Genomic DNA, 19,727 nt, shown 5'->3' on the forward strand with positions numbered 1-19,727 from the left:
CGAACAAAAGAGAACGGAGGGACCAAAGGACAGCAACCCAAGGGTCCTCGTCCGGGGATGTCGAGAGACACCGCGCCCCGCTGTCCCAGGGAGGTGGCGCCGGGCTAGTAGGTAAAGGTATGGACACCCAAAAATAAAATTATTATTATTATTATTATTATTATTATTATTATTATTATTATTATTATTATTATTATTATGCCTCCGAGACAGCGAGGCACTCACCCTGCTCGGAAATCGGAGCAAACTCTCATTCACGCTCCCCGCCGTGCCCAGGCCGCCGGAGCCAGGCGACGCCCCGAGAGTCGCCGCTCTGTTGAGCGGGCCGGGCGCGGCCGGGGCCGGGCGCGCCCGCTCAGCCCGGACAAAGCGAGCGCGGCGCTGCTGCGGGCGAGGCGGCAGCAGGTGCCCGTCCGCCGCCGCGGCCGTGCCGAGCGCCCCGCGCAGCCGCCGCCGCCGCAGCGCCCGAGCCGCTCGCCGGGGCCGCGCTGCGCGCCCGCCCCGCCCCCGGCGGCCCCGCGGCGGGAGCCCGCAGAGGCGGGGGCGGGCGGAGCCGGCGGGCGGGCTATGGGCGGTGCGGCACGGCCCAGGCCGCAGCGGCGGCGCACAGCGAGGCGCCCCGCCGGTCGCAGCCCGGTCGGGACCGGAGGCGGGTCCCGGTCCCGCGGCCCACCCGGCGCGGCGGCCGCCGGATCTGCGCGGAGCGGCAGCGAGCAGCCCCCCGGCCCCGCCGCCCGCACCTGCCCCGCGCCACGCCGGCGCCTGGAGCTCGCCTGCGGAGGAGTCCAGACGCCCAGCAGGCAAGACCCTCCCCTGCGCTGGCTGCCTGCGGTGCGGCAGCGGTGGGCACCGCACGCCGCAGTGTCCGCAGCGGGGCTGCGCTGCCCGGCCGTGAGGGCTGCAGCACCGCCGTGCCGCGATGCGGTGTGCGGCCAGCGCTGCCCTGCCCTGCCCTGCCCTGCCCTGCCCTGCCTTGTGCTCGACCCTGAGCCCCGCGGAGTCGGGGCTTTGTCGTTCCCCGGGCTTGGCGAATGCATCGGAACGGTGTCAGCCTTGCCAGTGCTTTGCTGCCGTGGTGGGAGTCGTATCGCCGGAGCTCAGTGCGCTCCGGTTAACCGGGGCTGAAGGCGAAGCCGGGGCCGGGCACGGCCGTGGCGGGGCTGGGGCCGCAGCCGGCACTGGCTGACTGCAGTGGGGCAGCGGTGCCCACGGGCCGGGCTGGCCCTCGGCAGCCTCGCCGCACACATACCGGGGAGCCCGGGCCCCCGGGGAGGGAAAGGATTATCCTGTGTACAGACCCCCACTGTGTCAACACTCTGTGAGGTTGTTAATTATTTAGTGAGTGTGTAGGGCTGTGAACCATTGCTCATGCACTGTTTGTTGTGTTTTATGCTTGTGGTTAACCCTGATCTTTTTTCCATAGCTTAAAAAATGCAGGGAGTATACGCCGTAGGAAACCCTTTTTTTTCTCATTCCTCTCACCTCCAGTCTCACGGGTTTGGTGATGCAGGGGCTGCCCAACCGAGTGGCTGCTGTGCAGCATAAGCAATATTATATTATACAATTTTGTAATGATTTGTCTACCTCAGCATGCGCCTCTAGCGCAGTGGCGATGAGCCGGGGTTTGCTGCGCGGCGTCCTCCAGCGAGCCCCTGGAGAGGGTGGCCCTGTCTCCGGTGCTGGTCTCCAGCAGATTTGTCCCTTTGCAGGGTGGTGATCGATGGCACGTTCTGTGCTCACCAGCATCCTTGTATTTCACGTCATCTCGTGCCCTTTGCATGCGGGCTGTGTAACTCTTTCATTTTTTTGATATCAAGAATTTATGAATCAAAAGGTGGGGGAGTGTGGAGGCTGAGTCAGATCGTGAAAAAGGAAAGCCAAATGAGAGCGTGCAATTGCATATCACATTTACAAACATGGTTTCATTCATCTCCATATGTTGCTCCTGTTACTACTAATAAAGCTCTGGTTTCTCAGACTGGAGCTACCCTGGGAACACTGATCTTCCTGGCGTTTTTTCTCTATAGCCTCCATAGTATTTGTGTTACAGTATGTTATTTTCCTGATTATGTTTTCATTATATTGAACAGGTTAATATCAGAAAGAATTTGATAATATGAATGTACTTCCCACATACTCCCTCTTGTTCCTATTATTTGATGTTCAGGGGAGTGACAGTTTATTTACAGGCAGCAATTTCTTTCCCTCTCTACTGGGTAAATTAACTAATTATAATAACAAAAAAAAAGCTTTTTTTTCTGAGTTCTTACCCCTGTTTCCTTCTTCTTTCTTTCCTCATTTTACTAATGATAGCCAAATCCAGCATGGTGATTTTGGAGCTGCAGGAAATTTACCTTTATCTACTCAAAGATTTCTACAGAAGCTTCTATAGGCAAAGGGAGCCAGAGACAAAGGTCTACTTTAAGCAGAATGATGTCTGGGGTTTACTTCCCCAGCAGAGAGGTACAACTGTAGGGTGTACAGTAATTAATTTAATCCAGTGTTGAGAGAGAAGGAAGAATGATTGTATTGGGAAAGAGGTTTTTGTCAAGTATCAGATGTAAGATTTAAGCAGCAATTTCAATGACCTTTGTGATTTCTGTTTCAGACAAAAGGCAGCAACCTAGGACAAGGGTATCATTACCTTCTCCCAGCATTGTCCTTTGTTCTCCTTGGGTGTAGCCTGTCACTTCCTAGGGTTTGCCTCTGTCCCTTGTTGGGACAGCAGCACCTCTCACCCGTGACTCTCAGAAGTGCTGTGCTAGCAGGTGATTTATTTTTCCCCACTGCTCATTTCCCATCTCTGCTGTGCAAGGTCTTTTTTTCTTCATGTGGCCCTTCTTATGAGTTTCTCTTTCCTGTGTCTTATTTATACTTAAGTATTTCTACCTTACCAAACATTGTGCTCATTACTTTATCTTCCTCCTCTGGTTTTTTTCTCCACTCATTTCTTTTCTCTCATTTTTATTCCCTTTCATATATCTTCCTCTTACATCTCTTTTCCCCTCTGTGTCATTCTTTTTAAAGCCTCTCCTTCTCTCTCTGCTTTCTGACATCTCACTTCTGTCCACTGCCTAACTCTACCTTCCTCTTGACATTTCTTCTCCAAGCTATTGCTTTCGTCACTGTCCTTTTCCTCCCTTATATTTACATATATTTTACTTTAATATTATGTATATATATGTATACATATATTTCCACTCCACATTTTTCACTCTCCAGCTGAAAACAAGAAATTACTCATGCTGATAGTCTGATCCTATTTCATCTCTTTCTTAGCACCTGAAATACACTACTCCTGCCCATCCTCAACCATATGTATTGGGTAGACTGAAGAACTATGTGGAAAATGTTCCTAAATTCAGATGTGTACTTGAGAAAGCATCTTGCTCAGGCTGCACTGTGAACAAAGCAGATGTTGTGCTCCCACTGACATTATTAGAGGAGGACTTTAGGCCCCTTGAAGAAAGAACCTCAAGAACCTAATGACATTCTTTTTACGTTTCTCAATTTCAGGGGGGTTTTTGGTAAATAAAAAGACTTATATTTTAAGTGAGGGACTCTGCCATATCTTTGAGATATCCCTTGGATGCTGGACTGACCCAAAATAAGACCTCCCAAAACATTTTTCTTTCTTCCCCCCCAGTTGTTTTGTTTTATGCATTTGTTAAGCCAACATTGTGCAGCTGTTGGAAGAAATAGCTGCACAAAAGTGGCTTAACAAATGCAAAAATTGGAGAAATGCTTTCTCCTCAGCCGAGCTAAGCTCTTCCTCTGGAAAGGGTTCTGTGTGGGGTGAGACTGGGATTTCAGCTTGTCAGCTTCCCTTTTTTCTGAAGCCAGAGGGAGAGGAGAGAGCTGTGACTGCAGGATCATATGCATTGGGTGGGAGATGGAAGAATAGATGCATAACCCAAAAATGCTACATTAACCTCAGAGAGTGGGAGAAAAGTAGTTTAATAATTTTTTCCCTTGACTGTCACTGACTACAAACATCATCATTGAGGATTAAGGGCAATTGTTAGATTTTGCTATTTAGATAAGAGTCTTAGTTTTTAAAAATATAATATATTCTTTAAACTACTTTTTTCTGTGTTGTTCAAAGAGCTTACTACCAACTGGCTGGAATGAAAACAGCTCCATCCCACGGATTCCACCTCCGCTTTCTGGCAGCTTACCTGACTCATAAAGAGAGTGGGGGGGTTTTATGTGCCACCTACAGCAGCTCAACATTTTCCTTTGTGGTGAGACTTAATCACCACCCTTGTCATATTATTTCATCGACCTTCTTGGAGTAGGAATCCTTTACCTTTCAAACCAGCCTTAAAACTTCCTATAAAAATAGGGCGATGGTTTTTTCTGAATTTGGTGAAAGTGCCTAGGTGGTCCAATGCAGCAAGGTTTTCTGTGTTATTTTTTAAAAGATAATTTTACCTGAGGACCGTGGAAGAGAGAGTTTCCATTTGCAGAGGATGTATCTGTGACACAAGATGTGTCACTTGGAGAGTTGAAATCCATCAGCTGAAGGTAGAGGACCATCCCCCAGGTAATCTCTGCAGGTGGTGTGTGCTGAGGGGCAAACTGTGGGCTTTTAGCCACCATGGTCAAGGATGAGAGTGGGCAAAATTTGTCAGAGGCAGTGCCTGTATTAGAGTCAGGAAAGACAGACACGCCTGTGGGCACATCAGATCTCTCCTTATAACCTGTTTGTGTAACCTCTGTGACTGTCTCTTGTAGGGAGAGAGATCATATGAAGTAGACTGATATTTGTCAAGCAGAAAATACTGCTGAGAGAAGACTGCAAGGTCGAAATGAAAACAATAAATAAATATATAAATCAATAAATAAAACCAATAAATAAACACAAAGGTGGCAATGCAATAGGTAATGTGTACAGGAGGCAATGGAAGAAAGGGTAGGAGAACAGAACCACCCCATGTTGTTGGGAGTTACAAAGAGGACATGAGTTATGCTAGAAAGCTGGGACAGAAAGCATTTGACATTTTTTCTGAAGAAATTCTTGGAATGACATAGGGGAAGGGCAGAAAGGAAGGTATTCTGGAGCTCAGCACTTAGAGATAGAACCAAGTGTGAAGAGAGGCCAGGGAAGGCATTTGGTAAGAGTCTCCTCATTTCTCTGTCACAAAGGCAGGTAGAATCAAGGAACAGGAAGGAAGGGGGAACACTGAAAGGACTGAAGTGAACCATTGGTAAATATCAAAGAAAGAAGTGTAGGGAAGGGAAGCTGCTTGCAGGTTAACAGAAAGGCAAAAGTCCTCTTTAGTCCTCTGGAGGACCTGGAAATTGACTGCATGACAAGTGGGGTTCTACAGGATGGGATACAGAGAACATTCTGTCAGGAAGGAGCTGTCTGACCACACCTAATATAAATATAGGCTGTTTTCATTCTTGTTCTGTTTGTCTTAAAATGCACTGCAGGTGCAGCAGCTCTGCCCTGAAGATATGGAGGCTGCAGCTGTCCTGACCTTCCAGTACCACCCTCCTCCTTCTTGCAGGCCAGAATTAACCCCATATTATCTCCTCTCCTGCACTGGGAGTCCTCAGCCCAGCCCCAGTGATCCTCCTTATCGACTGCAGCTGCCTGATAACTGGGACACAGCTCAAGAAAAGGACTTGGCAGTCACCTGCAAAGATGTGCTTCTGGAAGCAGAGGCACTAATGAGCTCTGTGGAGGGAGTGTGCTGGGGAGGCACCAGCAGGGAGGGAGGAGAGCAAAGGGTGAGCACTTCATCTGAGGGAGGAACAGCTTGGGAGGCTGTTGGACTAAAGCAGTGGGAAAACTAAGGGCATGGAAAGCTCAGGAGAAAAGTGCATGTGGGAGGATGGAGCCAAGGATGGTTAAAAATAACAGTCTTGTACAGCTAGTATGGCACTCCACTGGTGTTTTAAACCTGCTGCCTTTCTGAGTTTTGAAAAGTGAGCTTTACATTTAATTGTTCTAATTGCTACTGACCATCCACGACCACTGCCATTTTGTCCAGCAGCCCCCATTTTCTTCACTGCTGCTCCAGTGGTTGCAACCAGGTCTTCAGCATATTGCTCTTTGCATCCTTGCCTGATGTAAATATTGGTGTATCTCCAGTTTTACCTTGACTTCTCTGGTAGGGAGATGGTGGTTTATAGCTTGCATCAGCACAGTGACTAGCACACTAAATTCATGCAATAATGATCTATCACAAATTAGAGGTAAATCAAAACACTATTCACAAGCAATTTGTACAGTGTGGAATTTGGGCATGGGCTAACTTGACAGCCATTTCTTTTAAAGTTTCTGGAGAGCTGCCAGTTTTCCAGCCCTGTGGCTGTTCAAAGTGCTGTGGTAGTCTCTTATGAATACCACATGTGAGGCAGGACCAAGTGGCACAGACCTGCTGGGGCTTTGAACCTCCTGGCACTTGGAATGGATGTGAGAAAAAGAAGGAAGGAACAATAAATAAAAGAATAAAGGAAAGAGAAGTACAAAGTGAAGGACATCTGTGCATTCTGATAACAATTCTTCAGTAGCACAGCACCATAAAAAATGTTGCCTGGGTAATGTAGAGCAGTTACTTGCTATGCTGGAGCCATTTCCTAGAATTTTTATAATATCAAGTTTTGTCTTTGAAATATGGAAGGAATGGATTTCTTTGTCTTTCTCTGCTCCTCCCTTGCCTTTATCCTCCCAGTTCCAAGTAAGGATGTAAGTGAGGTTCCCTTTCATCTCCAGTGTAAATTTATTCATGAACATTATAAAATTGTTTGTCAGTTCTTGTTTCAGAGTTTACTTCTACCTTCGACAACTCTTGTGTCTTTAGTGCTTGCCCCTGTCTGTTTCTGGAGAAAAGCCAGCTTGTCTCTTCAGGGGAGCTTTGCCAGACCTGGCTGTCCCAGCCCTGCTTCTCTCCTTCCATCTAACAGACTCTCCATTTTCCTGTTTCCTACAGAAGATGACCTCTAATGCTCAGAGGACTCTCTGCCTGTGGTAATGTGATCTGGTGGCAGCAGCAGAAAAAAGTGTCAGTAGTCTTGGATCGTGTTCCCAATCCGGTTATTGAATGATCTGGGGAAGGACATTTATCTTTGTTTGCCTGCAGGCTCCAGTAATAGTCACACATCTCTGTTTTACAGTAAAATTGCTTTTACCATGCCGAATTAATTATTAATACATACATTACAGTATTTTCAGTGTCCTGTAGAAATGAAATCAGATGCTGTGTCGCTTGCTGTCCTTTAGTTTGTGACATGGCGTGCAGTCCTTTTGGATATACCTGTCTGGTACCTGCTGTGTTTACAGTCTGTGTTCCCAGGCTTTACCACCATTATAAAACAGCTTTCACATATCCCTGACGTTTTTGATTGCATGCTTTCTGCTATTTTTTCTGAAACCATTTTCAGGACTTGCTGAAATGTGAGTAATGTAGCTGGGAAGGGCTGATTGAAGTGAGACTCATTTAGAAGGAATGTTGGTCATGATTGATTACAGCTGCACACATCATGCCCTTGCCTGACATTTCTCCCCATGTAGGGGGAGACTTGGTGGTGGTGAGGTCCAGGTCTGTTGAGCATACATGCCTTAGACCCATATAGATACCTTGAAGGTTGTTAAAAGATTTTGCTGGGTTTATTTTATCCATGACATTGAGAATATGTGATAAGTACACAGGTAGATCACTACATGGTGATGTACCAATCACATCACTCCTAAAACCCTTCATGACCTTGGCCTGGTCTTCAGCCTAATATGGGCACAAAGCTTTCCACTTCAGCATAGGTTTATGTCCAAATTATTGTTCTCAGTCAGTGTGGTTTGGCCAAAGTACACATTGTGGGGTACAATCCCAGCTTTTTGTTTCTTTTTGCTACCCCAGTTATCCATGGTGCTGGAACAGGGTTACAGGAGCCTGCCAAAGCCTGGCTGAGGGGTGGGCAGGAGGAGGAGGTGCTGCATGTGTCTGCACTGGTTCCCACATAACTCCTACCTTAACTCAGAGCAGCTCTCATTGCTTGGTGAAGCTTCTCCCTCGGCCACCCACTCTCTCCCTACGGCCTGCAGGTGTTGGGCTGTAGCTTCTCTCCTATTTTTGGCTGAATGGCTGAACTAGCACATTTTTAATGGATGCCTATTTCAGCACTTATGAAAATAGTCTAGAATTTTGATAATTCTCCATTACTCCATAAAATGCATAAAAATAGTTTGCTTAAATGTGATAGCAGTTCTTTAGGCTTATTGTCATTACTAGTTTAGAGACCATGGTTCCACTGAAGAAGGAGATACTTAGATATAGCAGCCTTAGTGAGGTTTTGCTCTCCTCCTTTTCCAGAGAAATTGAAATTATGTGGATAAAGAGCAAGTGATTTTAATTTTTGATACAGCACAGAGCAATTTGTTTCAAATCTGCAGTTTTTATTTTCAATAGCATAGGGTGCTATGGAATAAGTGGTATTACAGACCCCAGTCATCTCTGATTTTGGTTCTCTCACCCATCTCCACTAGACTGTACATTGCAAACCACCAAAAAGATAAAGTAGAGCTTGTGATGCTTGTGAGCAGTGGAGCTGCTGTGATGCCTTGCTCCTTCTGCCCAGCAGGATGGTCCCAGGTCAGTTGGGACAATCAGCTGTCCTTACATGGTGAGCAGGCTCTGCCTCCAGAGCAGTTTTGCTGAGTTAGTCTGAGGATGGGAGCTAAACCCTGCAGTTGGACACGGGGCTGCTGCTGACAGGCTGCTCCCAGTGGGTCCAGTTGAGTTCAAGAGGGACATGAAGGGAAAAGAAGGCTGTGGCTTGAGGAGAGGATTCATGGCAGAAGCAGAAAATCCTGATGATCCTAAAACTTGGGGAGGAAGCTCATGATGCATTTTATGTCTGAGGTTTTGAGTTATTGATAAAACATCAGGAAGGAAGTGAGCCTGCTTGTGTTCTCTGTTTGGCTTCCTGAGGATGGTTGTGATAACACAGAATCACTGAAGGGACCCACAAGGATCATCAAATCTAACTCCTGCAGGTTTCTCAGAAACCCTGACCTCTGTGGGAAAGCTGACTGGAGTGTAATTGTAGCAGGTGCTGTACCAACTGGGTGTATCCCACACACATTTAACAGGTATGGATCCATAGAAAACATAATTTTTCTTTTTGTATTTATTGGATACTTGCTCAAGCATGGGGATCAGGGCTATCCCAAAGCAAGTACACAATAAGTACTCTTACAAAGAGCAGATAATAAAGCTTTTTAAAGTACTCCTTTATTAACAGTAACAAAACCTTGATAAAATATGAGGTCGGATTTTTGTGAAGTAATGAGCCTTTTGAATTCCAGTGGAAATCAATGTCAGCTGTTGGTGCTAAACATCTCTAAACATTTCACATGTGCTTTCAGACCTGTGTTAAATCCCCACTGACTTCAGACACTCTTTAAATCAGCATAAGGACTACAGTATTTAGTCTCCCGACAGTCATTCTTCTTGCAACATTGTCTCTCTATTGCTCTACTTCACTCATGGGGTAAGATTTTGTTTTCTTTAAAATTTCAATGTATCTTCTCTGCAGAGAGCTCTGATGTAGGGCCCTGCTCCTTATTTTGTAGGTAATAATACAAAATCTCTGATTGAAACCTGTACAGCCTTGAGAATTACTTGCAACTTGGGCAGAAGGAGCACAAGAAATTACAGCTGTTACTGGTGATTAAACAGTAGAGAACTGTAGAGAACTCCCAAGCAATGGGTTAGCACAAGCAAGATAAGAATCAGTCAAAGAGCTCAGTGCTCTGTTCTGCTTGTATTTGTTCTAAAGAAATCTGAAAATCTACGTGAGCATCATGGGTCTGTGTCAGGCACTGAGTTTGTAGCATTTCTTTTTGTCAGTGAGTAGAGGTCATCTTCCATTTTAACCTGTAGTCACAGCCCTCTGTTCACTAGAAGACTGCATGTGTACATCCAATTTTGAAAGGTAGCCATTAAATGAAAACCTCACAGGAACAGAGATACAAAGTGCAGCAGAGCGTGTGGAACTGAGGATGGGGCCTTAGTGCTGTTACTGGATTACTTGGGAGGAAACCTGGCGTCTCAAAACTGTTTTCTGTACCCCTCCACCGTTGGAAGAAATCAGGCATTTCAGATTAGTTTACCTTATTCTAGGAATTTCTCCTCCTCCTTACTTCAAAGCAAATATTACCTCATCATCACATGCTAGACAACATACCAAGGGAAAAATTCTCTTCAGACCGAAATACAACTATCAGTTTTTGCACGAGGCAACATCACCAATGTCTCACAATGACTCATCATGCATCTGCTTTATACCTGAGGCAGAGCTTGCTACCAGATAATCACAAATATTGTTTGTTTTCCCAACTATGACTATATAATGACACCTGACAGATGAACAAGTTCTTGTATAATAGTAGATGGCCATGCATAATAAAAAGGAAGAGAATTTGCAGTTTGCAGAAATTCTCTTTTCCAATAACAGTCATTTGCTGACACATTGTAATTTGTAAGCTATATTTACCAGATCTCACAAGCATTTCAGAGCAGGTGAATCCATTAGAAAGCCTTTTCCTTTTGGTGGAAACATTCCCTAATTTTTTACCCTTTGTGTTTCAAAGAAAATGAAACAAAAAGCAGCAGCAAATTTCATTTGGTATTTCTTGGCATGCAGGAATAAAGCCAGGTATTCTTTCTTTTATACAGTAGGAGAAAATGAGGAAAGGGGCAATAATTGGACAGAATGGACAGAACATTCTTATTTACGGGGCAGAATCAGCAGATCAGCAACAGATCAGCAGGTATCTGTTGGTTCTAGGAAGGATTAAAGTAGAACATGAGAAGATTAACAAATATCAGAATTTCAGATGTCCAAATGATGAGAGCTTGAATTTTTTCCTACAAATATTTAATTTGTCACCAAAACCTCCTAAGAACAAAATGCAGATTCTAGAAATGTAACTTTTATGGTTGAATAGGAAATTACAAAAAGGGCATGAGGATATACAGTGAATGCCCCAGAAGTCATCATAGCAAGGACAGCTTTTAAAAAGAAAAAAAAAATTTAAAAAATCCAAGCGCTGTTTCCAGCCCTGCATGAGGAGAGGTCCAAAAGGGCAGCTCACAGCCCACCCACAGTTACCCATGCACACTGCTTGGCACTGCTCCTACAGACTCAGCAGCAAGGCCAAAAATGAACAAAAATCTTCCCTGCTTGTCTCTCCATTGATATATCAAGCCTGGGGAGAGGAGACAGCATCAGATTCCATGTGGGATTTCTCAGCAGGGCTCCTCTCCCATTTCAGATCTGAAAGACTGTGGTGATTTGTATCTTTGAATATGTTTTTCCGTTCACTTTCCCTTTAATGATGCTGAAGAAAGGAGTGTCAGCACAAAGGAAGATGTGTCTGTCACTGGCACTGCTCTGGTTTCTGGCAGCACCCAGGCTGCTGCTTGGAACTGGCTGGAAAAATTACTGTGCTTGGTTTTGTTGTTGGTTTTCTGAGGAAGGAGAAAACTGCCAGCACTGATAACAGATTTAACTCAGAGCATACAAAGCCATAAAGAAAAAAATGTTCCCAGAGATTTTTCTCAAAGACCTAAAACTTTCCAAATGTGCTGCTTGAAAATGCCTCCTCATGCATGGCCATACCCTGCATCCCAGAGACCTCAGTGGCCTGGACCTGGAGGTGAACACCATCTCTTCTTAGGAATCCATGCAGGAATCTCAGGCTGCAGTATCCCATGGGAGATGTCAGTCAAGGGAACACAGCTCATAAAGTGTTCATAAAGTTCTACCCAGTTTCAGTCTCCAAGTGTCACAGAATGGATGAGGTTGGAGGTGCCTCTGGCAGACATCTAGTCCTGTCCATGCTCAGAGCAGGGGCAGCCACTGTGGGTTTCCCAGAGCTGTGTCCAGTTTAATTTTGAATATCTCAAAAGATGAAGATCCTACAACCTCTCTGAGCAGCCTGCACCCAATGCTTGGTCTATCTCAGAGTAGAAAAGTCAGTCATGCTGACAACACTTCCAAAATAAAAACCAATAATTATTAACCTCTTCAGGTTCTCCGGGTTCTCTCTCAAACTCTCTCCCTCTTTTATTTTTTTTTTCCCTTAAGGAAACAAAGATATGCAACTATTTTTATAACAAGAAACCGTTCTTTTGAAGGTCACTTTTTGTTTTCCTCAACAAACTGTCCACAAGGACACTTTGGGAATAATCCCACTAGTTCTGTACTTATACCAGAGCAGCACCTGCTGTGGGTTGCACTGCACTGTTGACAGAAGGATTGGTGATACTGTTGACCATTATTAACATTATTTATTTAGCACCTGGCAAATGCACTCAGGCTCTGCCTGCTAGGCACTGCCCAAATAAACCACAAAGAACACAACCTGTTTTCAAAGAAGGTCTTATTTACCTGTTAAACAGTCAGCTGCAAAGAAATGGATGGAGGGAAGCACAAGCTTTTGTGCTGATCTCTGAACTTCAGCATCATTGCTTCCCCCATTGCAGCCATGCATGGGAGGGGAGTGAGATCTGGGCTGTGCTACCCAAGGGTGTTGGCTGATCAAATGGATGGAGATGTCCTGTAGATGTGACCAGTTCTGGAGCCCTGTGAAATCACTGTGGTGCCTGTTGGGTTCTCTATTCCTTCTTTTAAAGCTGCAGTAGAAGTGCACTTAAGAATTAATACTTATTTTAGAAGGACATACTTTTCAAAATGCTTAAGAAATATCTATTTGCATTTTTCAGTTGTGGTGTTTTTCAGTCAGGAAATGAGCTCAAAAGAAAAAGAAGCAAGTGCACAGTTATTTCTTCCTGTAGAAAAATCATTTTCCATTGAAAAGGCATATTTTCAAGTCTACAAACAGGGGATTTCTTTTCCCAAGACTGTTTCCCAAACAGATAAGAAAAGGAAGAAAACTTGTGATTTCACCAGAGGAAGAAAATGTTGTGTTTAAGTGGCCAGGTGTCAGTTCTGAAAGGTGTCCAGAACTTTTGCGGCAGTCCAGCACTTGCCATTCCAAATGCCACCCCTGGGAAGAATGCCAGAAAAAATTAAGGACATGAGGTGGCAGAGTCAGAAACTTGTCACATGAAAATCACATCTTTGGAGAAGGAACTGCTCTTCTGGAGCAGATACCCATTTCTAAGGACACTGCTGTCTTTGGCTTCCAGACAGGAGAGTGTTTGGGAGGGCTGTGGTGGAGATCTCTCTTCCCCACTCCACAGCATCCCAGGCTGCCCTTGCAGCTGGGCACAGCCCTGCCTGGGAATAGCCCAGCTGGGCACAGCCCTGCCTGCAGTGCCAGTGCTGGCCCTGGACAGGGGCTGCCAGAGCAGAGCCCAGCCCTGGTGCTCGCTGCAGGTGGGAGACAGCCCCACACAGGCTGGTTTGGAGCCGTGGAGGGAATTTGGAAGCAGGAGCTGGTGCCCATGGAGGTGTGGGTGGGCACATCAATCCAGCCTCAGGATCAAAGGTGTCTCCTCCCACAGAGAGCAGCTGGGAACTTGGTCTGGGCTTGTTTGCAGCAGTGCTGCTGCATCTGGCTGTGATGCAGATGGAGAAATCAGACATCCACTCACTCTCTCCCAAGGAGGAGAGGCAGGGCTGAGCATGCAGCCATTGCCTTGGCACAGGCACTGTTTAGGTCCTTCTCTGATACTCAGAGTGTGCAGACCATATGTTACATCCCAGCTTTCTCTCTTCTGTTTACTTCTATCCATTTCCCATGTGCCAGCAGCCCTGAAGCTCTTTTTTCTCTACCAGTCTCTCTTGGCCAGCAGACTGTAATTCCTAGGCCATCTTCAAAGGAGATGCAGAGCAATAAAATCCAAGCCCTGGGGTGATGCTGTAAGCTCATCCTCCAGCAAAACCTGGAGCAGCCTTGTCTTTCAAGGGAACATTTGAAGTGTTCTCGGAAACACAAAACCATTTATCAGGTTGCAACACAGTTATTATTCCCCTTGGCCCATGAAGTAAAGCCCATGTAAATTTGTAGTGTAGGGGAGGCACGCAGTTTTTTCATGGGTTTACATACTGGGTTTTTGTTACTGCACTTTGGATGAGAGCAGTCAGCTGCAGGTCATGGCTCTGCACATTGTGACCTAATGAAGAAAAACTCAGAGGGAGGATCAGGCATCTTGGCCAGCAAAGGCTTGCTCTCTTGAAAGCAAAAAGCATCAAATAACAGGAAATAATTTTTTCCATCAACATGTACCCTGAAAGCACTTTGCTTTTTGATTCCTATCCACATTTCTGTTTCTCAGCCAGGTGATTCCTGCCACCTCCTCTAGGCTTTTCTACTCTCTGGTATTTTTGATAGCAAATGTGAATATTCATACATTCCTGTAGCTCAGCCAGCTAGCTTAAAAGTGTATTATTTTTTATATTTCACTGGGAAACATGGTGTCAAACAATAGCCACAGAAATGCAAGCACCCTTAAAGTAAAATTCTATCTTCATGCAAATAAAAAGGGTTTATTGGAGATTGTAAACCACATAAAATAATTTTGACCAGTCTCATGTGCCTGCAGTGATACCTTGCAACAGTCTTGGGCCCATTCCAGCAAGATTTGATTTAATCCATGCTGCAGTTAGTGCTTTCTTTGGAACTGCAGGTTCTCAGAAAGATATTCAGGCTCCATCTCATATTTACTGAGCAGATGCCAATTCGGCTTGTGTTCAGAGATGTTGATAAGGCCAGTGTTGTAGGTATTTAAACAAAAACAACAAAAAGCCATACACAACCCAGAGAAATTCTTGCTGGCAGTTCAGAAATGCTGGCAGTTCAGAAATGCTCTTGCAAGGTCATGGGGTGTTTGTCTCAGATTCTGAGCTGTTACGTGCCTCCAACTCAGACTCTCTCATCTTGCAGTTCAATTATTCTGTAGAAGGTCAAAAAATAATTATAATTTTTTTATTTTCTCTCCAAGCATCTCCAAGACACTGCAAAAGGTCTCTCAGGATGCCAGAGCCAGCGAAGTCAACCTCAGCCCCCAAAAAGGGCTCCAAGAAGGCCGTGACAAAGACGCAGAAGAAGGGCGACAAGAAGCGCCACAAAAGCAGGAAGGAGAGCTACTCCATCTACGTGTACAAGGTGCTGAAGCAGGTGCACCCTGACACGGGCATCTCCTCCAAGGCCATGGGCATCATGAACTCCTTCGTGAACGACATCTTTGAGCGCATCGCCGGCGAGGCCTCGCGCCTGGCGCACTACAACAAGCGCTCCACCATCACCTCGCGCGAGATCCAGACGGCCGTGCGCCTGCTGCTGCCCGGCGAGCTGGCCAAGCACGCCGTGTCCGAGGGCACCAAGGCTGTCACCAAGTACACCAGCTCCAAGTAGCTCTGTGTGTGTCCCCTCTGCAGCGGCACCATCGAGCGCAGGGCCCTCCACGCCAGCACGGGCAGGCAGCCGTGGTGAACGGTCACAGCTATTGTCCACAGCAATCTGCAACTGGGGATGGGCACGGGAAGCTGCCCAGAGGAGGAGGAGACAGTGATCTGGATATCAACTGGTTTCCATCATCTGCTCAGGATGTGGGAAGGATCTGCCGAGGCTGGCAGTGGAGGCCCCTGCTTTTACATCTCATTCAAAGAACTGACCAGCCATGGTTTATCCAGTCTCCTCTGTGCTTGGCAAACATTCCTGTTTGGCACTGGGAGGGGGGACTGGCAGCAGCAACACAGAGACACCCTCACTGAAGTCTTCCTGTTTGACTGCTTTCTCACAGTCATCTGGTATGGGTACTGAGGAGTCAGCATCCTCTCCCTCAGAGCCTGAATCCCTCCTGCTGTGCAGTGCCTCAGCCCATCCCGTGCTGGCAGAAGTGGCATCAGCAGCTCCCAGGCACATATTGATTCAACAGCTATCTGTGCTTGACAGCCTGTTTTAAAGAGCAAGCCTGGCAGGCAGGCAGATGCCCACGTTGATAGCAAGCACTAATCCTCCTCCTTGCTCCTGATGGATGAGCCATGGAGCAGGATGAGAGTGCTGGAGCTGCCCACTGCCTCCCACCTTGTGCTGAGGTGGAGGGATGGACAAGGTGGGATGTTGGGAGTGGGCCTCTGTCTTTCCTGGCTGCTGCTTTGCCTGCCTTAGGACTTGCTTTGGCATGCAAGACATTGCTAATTCTGCTGCTTTTCAGAGACTTTTCCTGCCTTGATGCTGCCTGGGTGTTCCCTTCCACCATAAGTGTGGGCAAGATGGGATGGTGCCCGTGGGGGTCCCCTCTCCTGTGAGCAATAGGGTGGTGCAGGACAAACAGCACAGATGTTGTGGGCAGGGACTGAGGATTTGGGAAGTATCTGGTGTGGGAGCACAGGTGGTGAGTGCATTTTGAGGGGTGGGAGGAAGCTGGATCCCCTCAGAGATCACTGCAGGCAGCTCGCCTGGCCCTGCCCTCCCTAATTCATTCAGCAGTTAGAAAGCAAAAGCAAAATTGGGGGCTGGGTGGATATATAGGGACACTTACCTGCATCCCAGATATTTAAAAGATTAAATAGTTTTAAACTACTTCAAATACTCCCCATATCTTTTCAAAGTCCACAGTAAGGTGAGCAATAATAAAATCATGATAAAGCCATAGAGGTTAAGGGAGGAATGTCTTGGTTACAGGTTTATCTTGCCCAGACTGCTGGATAGCAGAAGGGCCTGTGTAGAACTGGTGTGAAGTTGAAGCTTCCTACTCAAACCACAAAATTAGCCAACATTAAAAAAAATCAAAGCCTCTGGTAGGCAGTAACATTCAAACAAAAAATATTCATGTCTAAAATAACAACAGCTTTCTGCACTTACTCTGTAAATAAAAGGAGAGCAAGGAGATAGGATCCAGAACTAAGTTCTGATTCTCCCTAAGCTTCAGGACCTTGCTTTTAATTAAAAGGTAAATTCATATCCCAAAATAGCAGCCATGCAGTACATTTCTATCTTTCCCCTGCCTTTATCTCTATCCTGTTTCTTTACACTTTGAGAGTGATTGGGACCTTTGGCAAATTTATGTTGCTTTTGGAGCTGTAGGGCTCTGCAGCTCCAGAAGATTCTCATTGCAGTCATTTTTCCAGCTGGTCTGAGGCATAGCCCTGCTCAGAAGGCTGGGAGCAGCCTGGGGTCTCTGTGCAAGAGTGAAGGTCAGTTTGTTTGTGGGCTGCTCACACACCCCTGCTTTGGGTGTCAGCACCCCACACTTGGGAGGGGGCCAGGGGCCACATCTCCCAGGATCACCTCCCACACTCTGCTCAGTGCTACCACACAGCTGTGTCTCATAGCCTGGTGCTGACAGCTCTCAGAAAGAACCAAACCCATCTCCCTGGGTGCCAGCACCCACAAGGAGCAGCTGCCAGCAACAGCCCCTGTATTCAGTGCCAGTGGCATTGGTAACCTGGGCTTCTTGGCCAGGACACTGTGCAGGTGACAGCTCAGTACTCCCTTTTGTTTGCAATCCAACAGTCAGAATCAGATACCAAAGATGAGCATGTACCTGCAGTGGCCCCAGAGCCACCACCCTTGACACCTGTGCCACAAGAATCCGGGCAGTGGATGATGCACCAGGGGCACTGTTGGGAGTGAAGGGCTGGGTGGTATTGCTGGAGCTTTCTTCTTCTGTCCCTGTGAGCTGCAGGTCAGAATTCATCCCTGTGAGGAGCTCTCTTGAAGGCAGGAATTCAGAGTGGAATGAGCCCTCTCCAGTCCAAGCAGTGTGTTTGAGCCAGGACACATCTCCTAGGATCACCTGGCATAGCCTCTAAACTCTCACTATTTGAGCAGAGTCCCACTTGAGTCTCCACAGGCTGCAAGAAATCAAGAAAATAAAATGAGGGTTTGGCCCTCCAGGGTCTCCTGGGCAGCTCAGGAATGAGGTTGCGCACTCAGATGGGAGCTGCTCACTCCATACTCAGAGTACTGGTCCCATTTTCTTCTGCCACTGTTGTCATTCTCCATTTTTGGAGATTGTTTCAGAGAGGAGAACCAGTGATTTAAATATACAAAATACTTGAAGGCTTAAAGAAAACTTTTATATTGTCTAAAGCCAAATGACTGAGGCTGATCATGTCCATGCATTTATACTTTAGGTTGTCCTTTTATGCATCATTTGCTCTTCACTGTCCATTTGTATTTTTTTTCACTCACTCCTGACAATGTGAAGCACAGGATTGAAGAACTGATCCATGTTAAAACAAACTTTTTTTTTTTTCCTTTCTTTTAAGCTTTCTGTGTTTCGTGTTCTGGTGGCTGCTCTGTTCTGTCATACATTTGTGCCAGCAAAGGGAAGGGATGATCCAGGAAGGGCAAGGCTGGTATTAGCTAGGACTGACACAGAAAGCATTTGGGAAGTTAATGTACAGGACACCATCCACACATCCAAATGGGAAATAGTTTGCATGCGATAAGCTTCGGCTGAGCCTTAATATTAGAGGCAACAGAAGGTGGTCTAAAAGTTCAAGGATTGATTGTCCTGTAAGTAGTCTGAGGTGTGCCATATTTCACAGTTTCCTGGTAAGGAGATTTGCTGCAGAAGATGGATTCTGCACTACAGGATCAGTGCTTTTAAAGAATACATATTTCCAGGTCTGCAATTGAGAAAATGTTTTAAAAGTGAAGAGAATATACTGAGCCCCACTATCCCTACCTGATCCCCTCTGCAGTCCCAAAAGCATCTCTGGGCCATGCCTGTGTTTTGCCAACTAAAGTAAATCAACTACAGATTGAAAGTTGGAAAGGAAGATGAAAAAGGTAATACAGCCTTGATACTAACCTCATATTAACCCCAAGGATATCACTGTAATTTTGTTTTCATGTACAATTTAAAAGAGAAAACAAACTGCTATAGATCTTCTGATTTTCAACCCTGCTTCCCCACAAGGACCTGAAGTCCATCTGCCTTTCACAGCAGAGTTCAGCCTGTAGAGGAGCTGAGTGTGGAGGCTTGCTCCTGCTCAGGACTACAGGTTTTTACTCAAGCTTGGGGAAAATGAGCAAAAAGCAGTGTGGAGGATGAGTGCCTGTCCTGGGCACAGCTGTGTGCCCCACAAGGGACACTGAAGAGTCCTGCCCAGTGGGGCTGTGTGGCCTGTGCACCCTTCACTCTGGTGAGAGGCAGCCCCAAGTCCTGCCACCCCTGGAGCAGAGTTTGGCATGGCCTCTGCATAGCCCTGAGCTTCTGTTCCATCACAGCATGTCCTGAGGGTTTACATCCAGACCAAATTGTTTGCAGGCAAAGGAAGAATGGGAACTGAATAATAAAAATCACTTAGTGACAGAATTTGGAGAGTTTCCTGGGACCACCACCTGGGGAGCAATCTTTCATGCTTACTCCATGCATAGTATCTCTTGGGCTTATGTACACAGAGTTTTTCTGACAGTAAGTGTTACATCAAGTATGATCCATGTTAAATTGCTGCTGGGTTATGACTTTAGTGCTAATTACCTGCTTTCTGTTAAGTGTCTAAATAAAATGTAACTTCCATCCTGTTGGAAGTCAATGGTACCCAGCTGTTGGGGTGTCTTTGCTTCTGCCTTATCACTAGTGTTCCCCAAGCCCTGCATTTCTCCCTCTCCATGATATTTCCTCCAGGCCTGGGGTGACAGCAGCCACCCTTCCAGCAGAGATGGAGCACAGACAGCTGATCTGGCAGAGGGTCAGTCAAAAACCAGAGGAGCCCCTCACTGAAGGGATGTCACAGGCTGCCACTGGAGTCCTCATGGGCTGTCACTCAACCCAAACATGAGTGCAACA

The 19,727-nt window shown here is 46.4% G+C and overlaps 2 protein-coding genes across 5 annotated transcripts in view; one reads left to right on the forward strand and one right to left on the reverse strand.

The window, feature by feature from the left end:
• GRAMD4 (GRAM domain containing 4) overlaps window positions 1–339 on the reverse strand; it is a 73,232-nt gene extending 72,893 nt beyond the window's left edge. Inside the window, exon 1 of the mRNA XM_058023201.1 lies at window positions 226–339. Coding sequence (XP_057879184.1) covers window positions 226–254 — 29 coding nt within the window. The 5' untranslated portion in view covers window positions 255–339. The remainder of the gene's footprint in view (window positions 1–225) is intronic.
• Window positions 36–19,478, forward strand: LOC131082945 (histone H2B 5-like). Of its 4 annotated transcripts, XM_058023204.1 has the most exons (3): window positions 707–800; window positions 2,609–2,768; window positions 14,925–19,478. In XM_058023204.1, the coding sequence occupies exon 3, from the start codon at window positions 14,957–14,959 to the stop codon at window positions 15,335–15,337; it is 381 nt and encodes a 126-aa protein (XP_057879187.1). In that variant the 5' UTR covers window positions 707–800; window positions 2,609–2,768; window positions 14,925–14,956; the 3' UTR covers window positions 15,338–19,478. The 4 variants fall into 4 exon arrangements, with proteins under 4 accessions (XP_057879189.1, XP_057879187.1, XP_057879185.1 ...); XM_058023206.1 differs by lacking the exons at window positions 707–800; window positions 2,609–2,768 and adding an exon at window positions 36–117; XM_058023202.1 differs by lacking the exon at window positions 2,609–2,768 and having other exon boundaries at window positions 717–800.
• The last annotated feature ends 249 nt before the right edge of the window (window positions 19,479–19,727 follow it).

This window comes from Melospiza georgiana, chromosome 4, assembly GCF_028018845.1.
Source record: "Melospiza georgiana isolate bMelGeo1 chromosome 4, bMelGeo1.pri, whole genome shotgun sequence".
Lineage (NCBI taxonomy): Eukaryota > Metazoa > Chordata > Aves > Passeriformes > Passerellidae > Melospiza > Melospiza georgiana.

What these genes read in the sequence shown, in the direction of transcription:
- LOC131082945 (XM_058023206.1), top strand. Translation starts at nt 14,957, where the DNA reads ATGCCAGAGCCAGCGAAGTCAACCTCAGCCCCCAAAAAGGGCTCCAAG.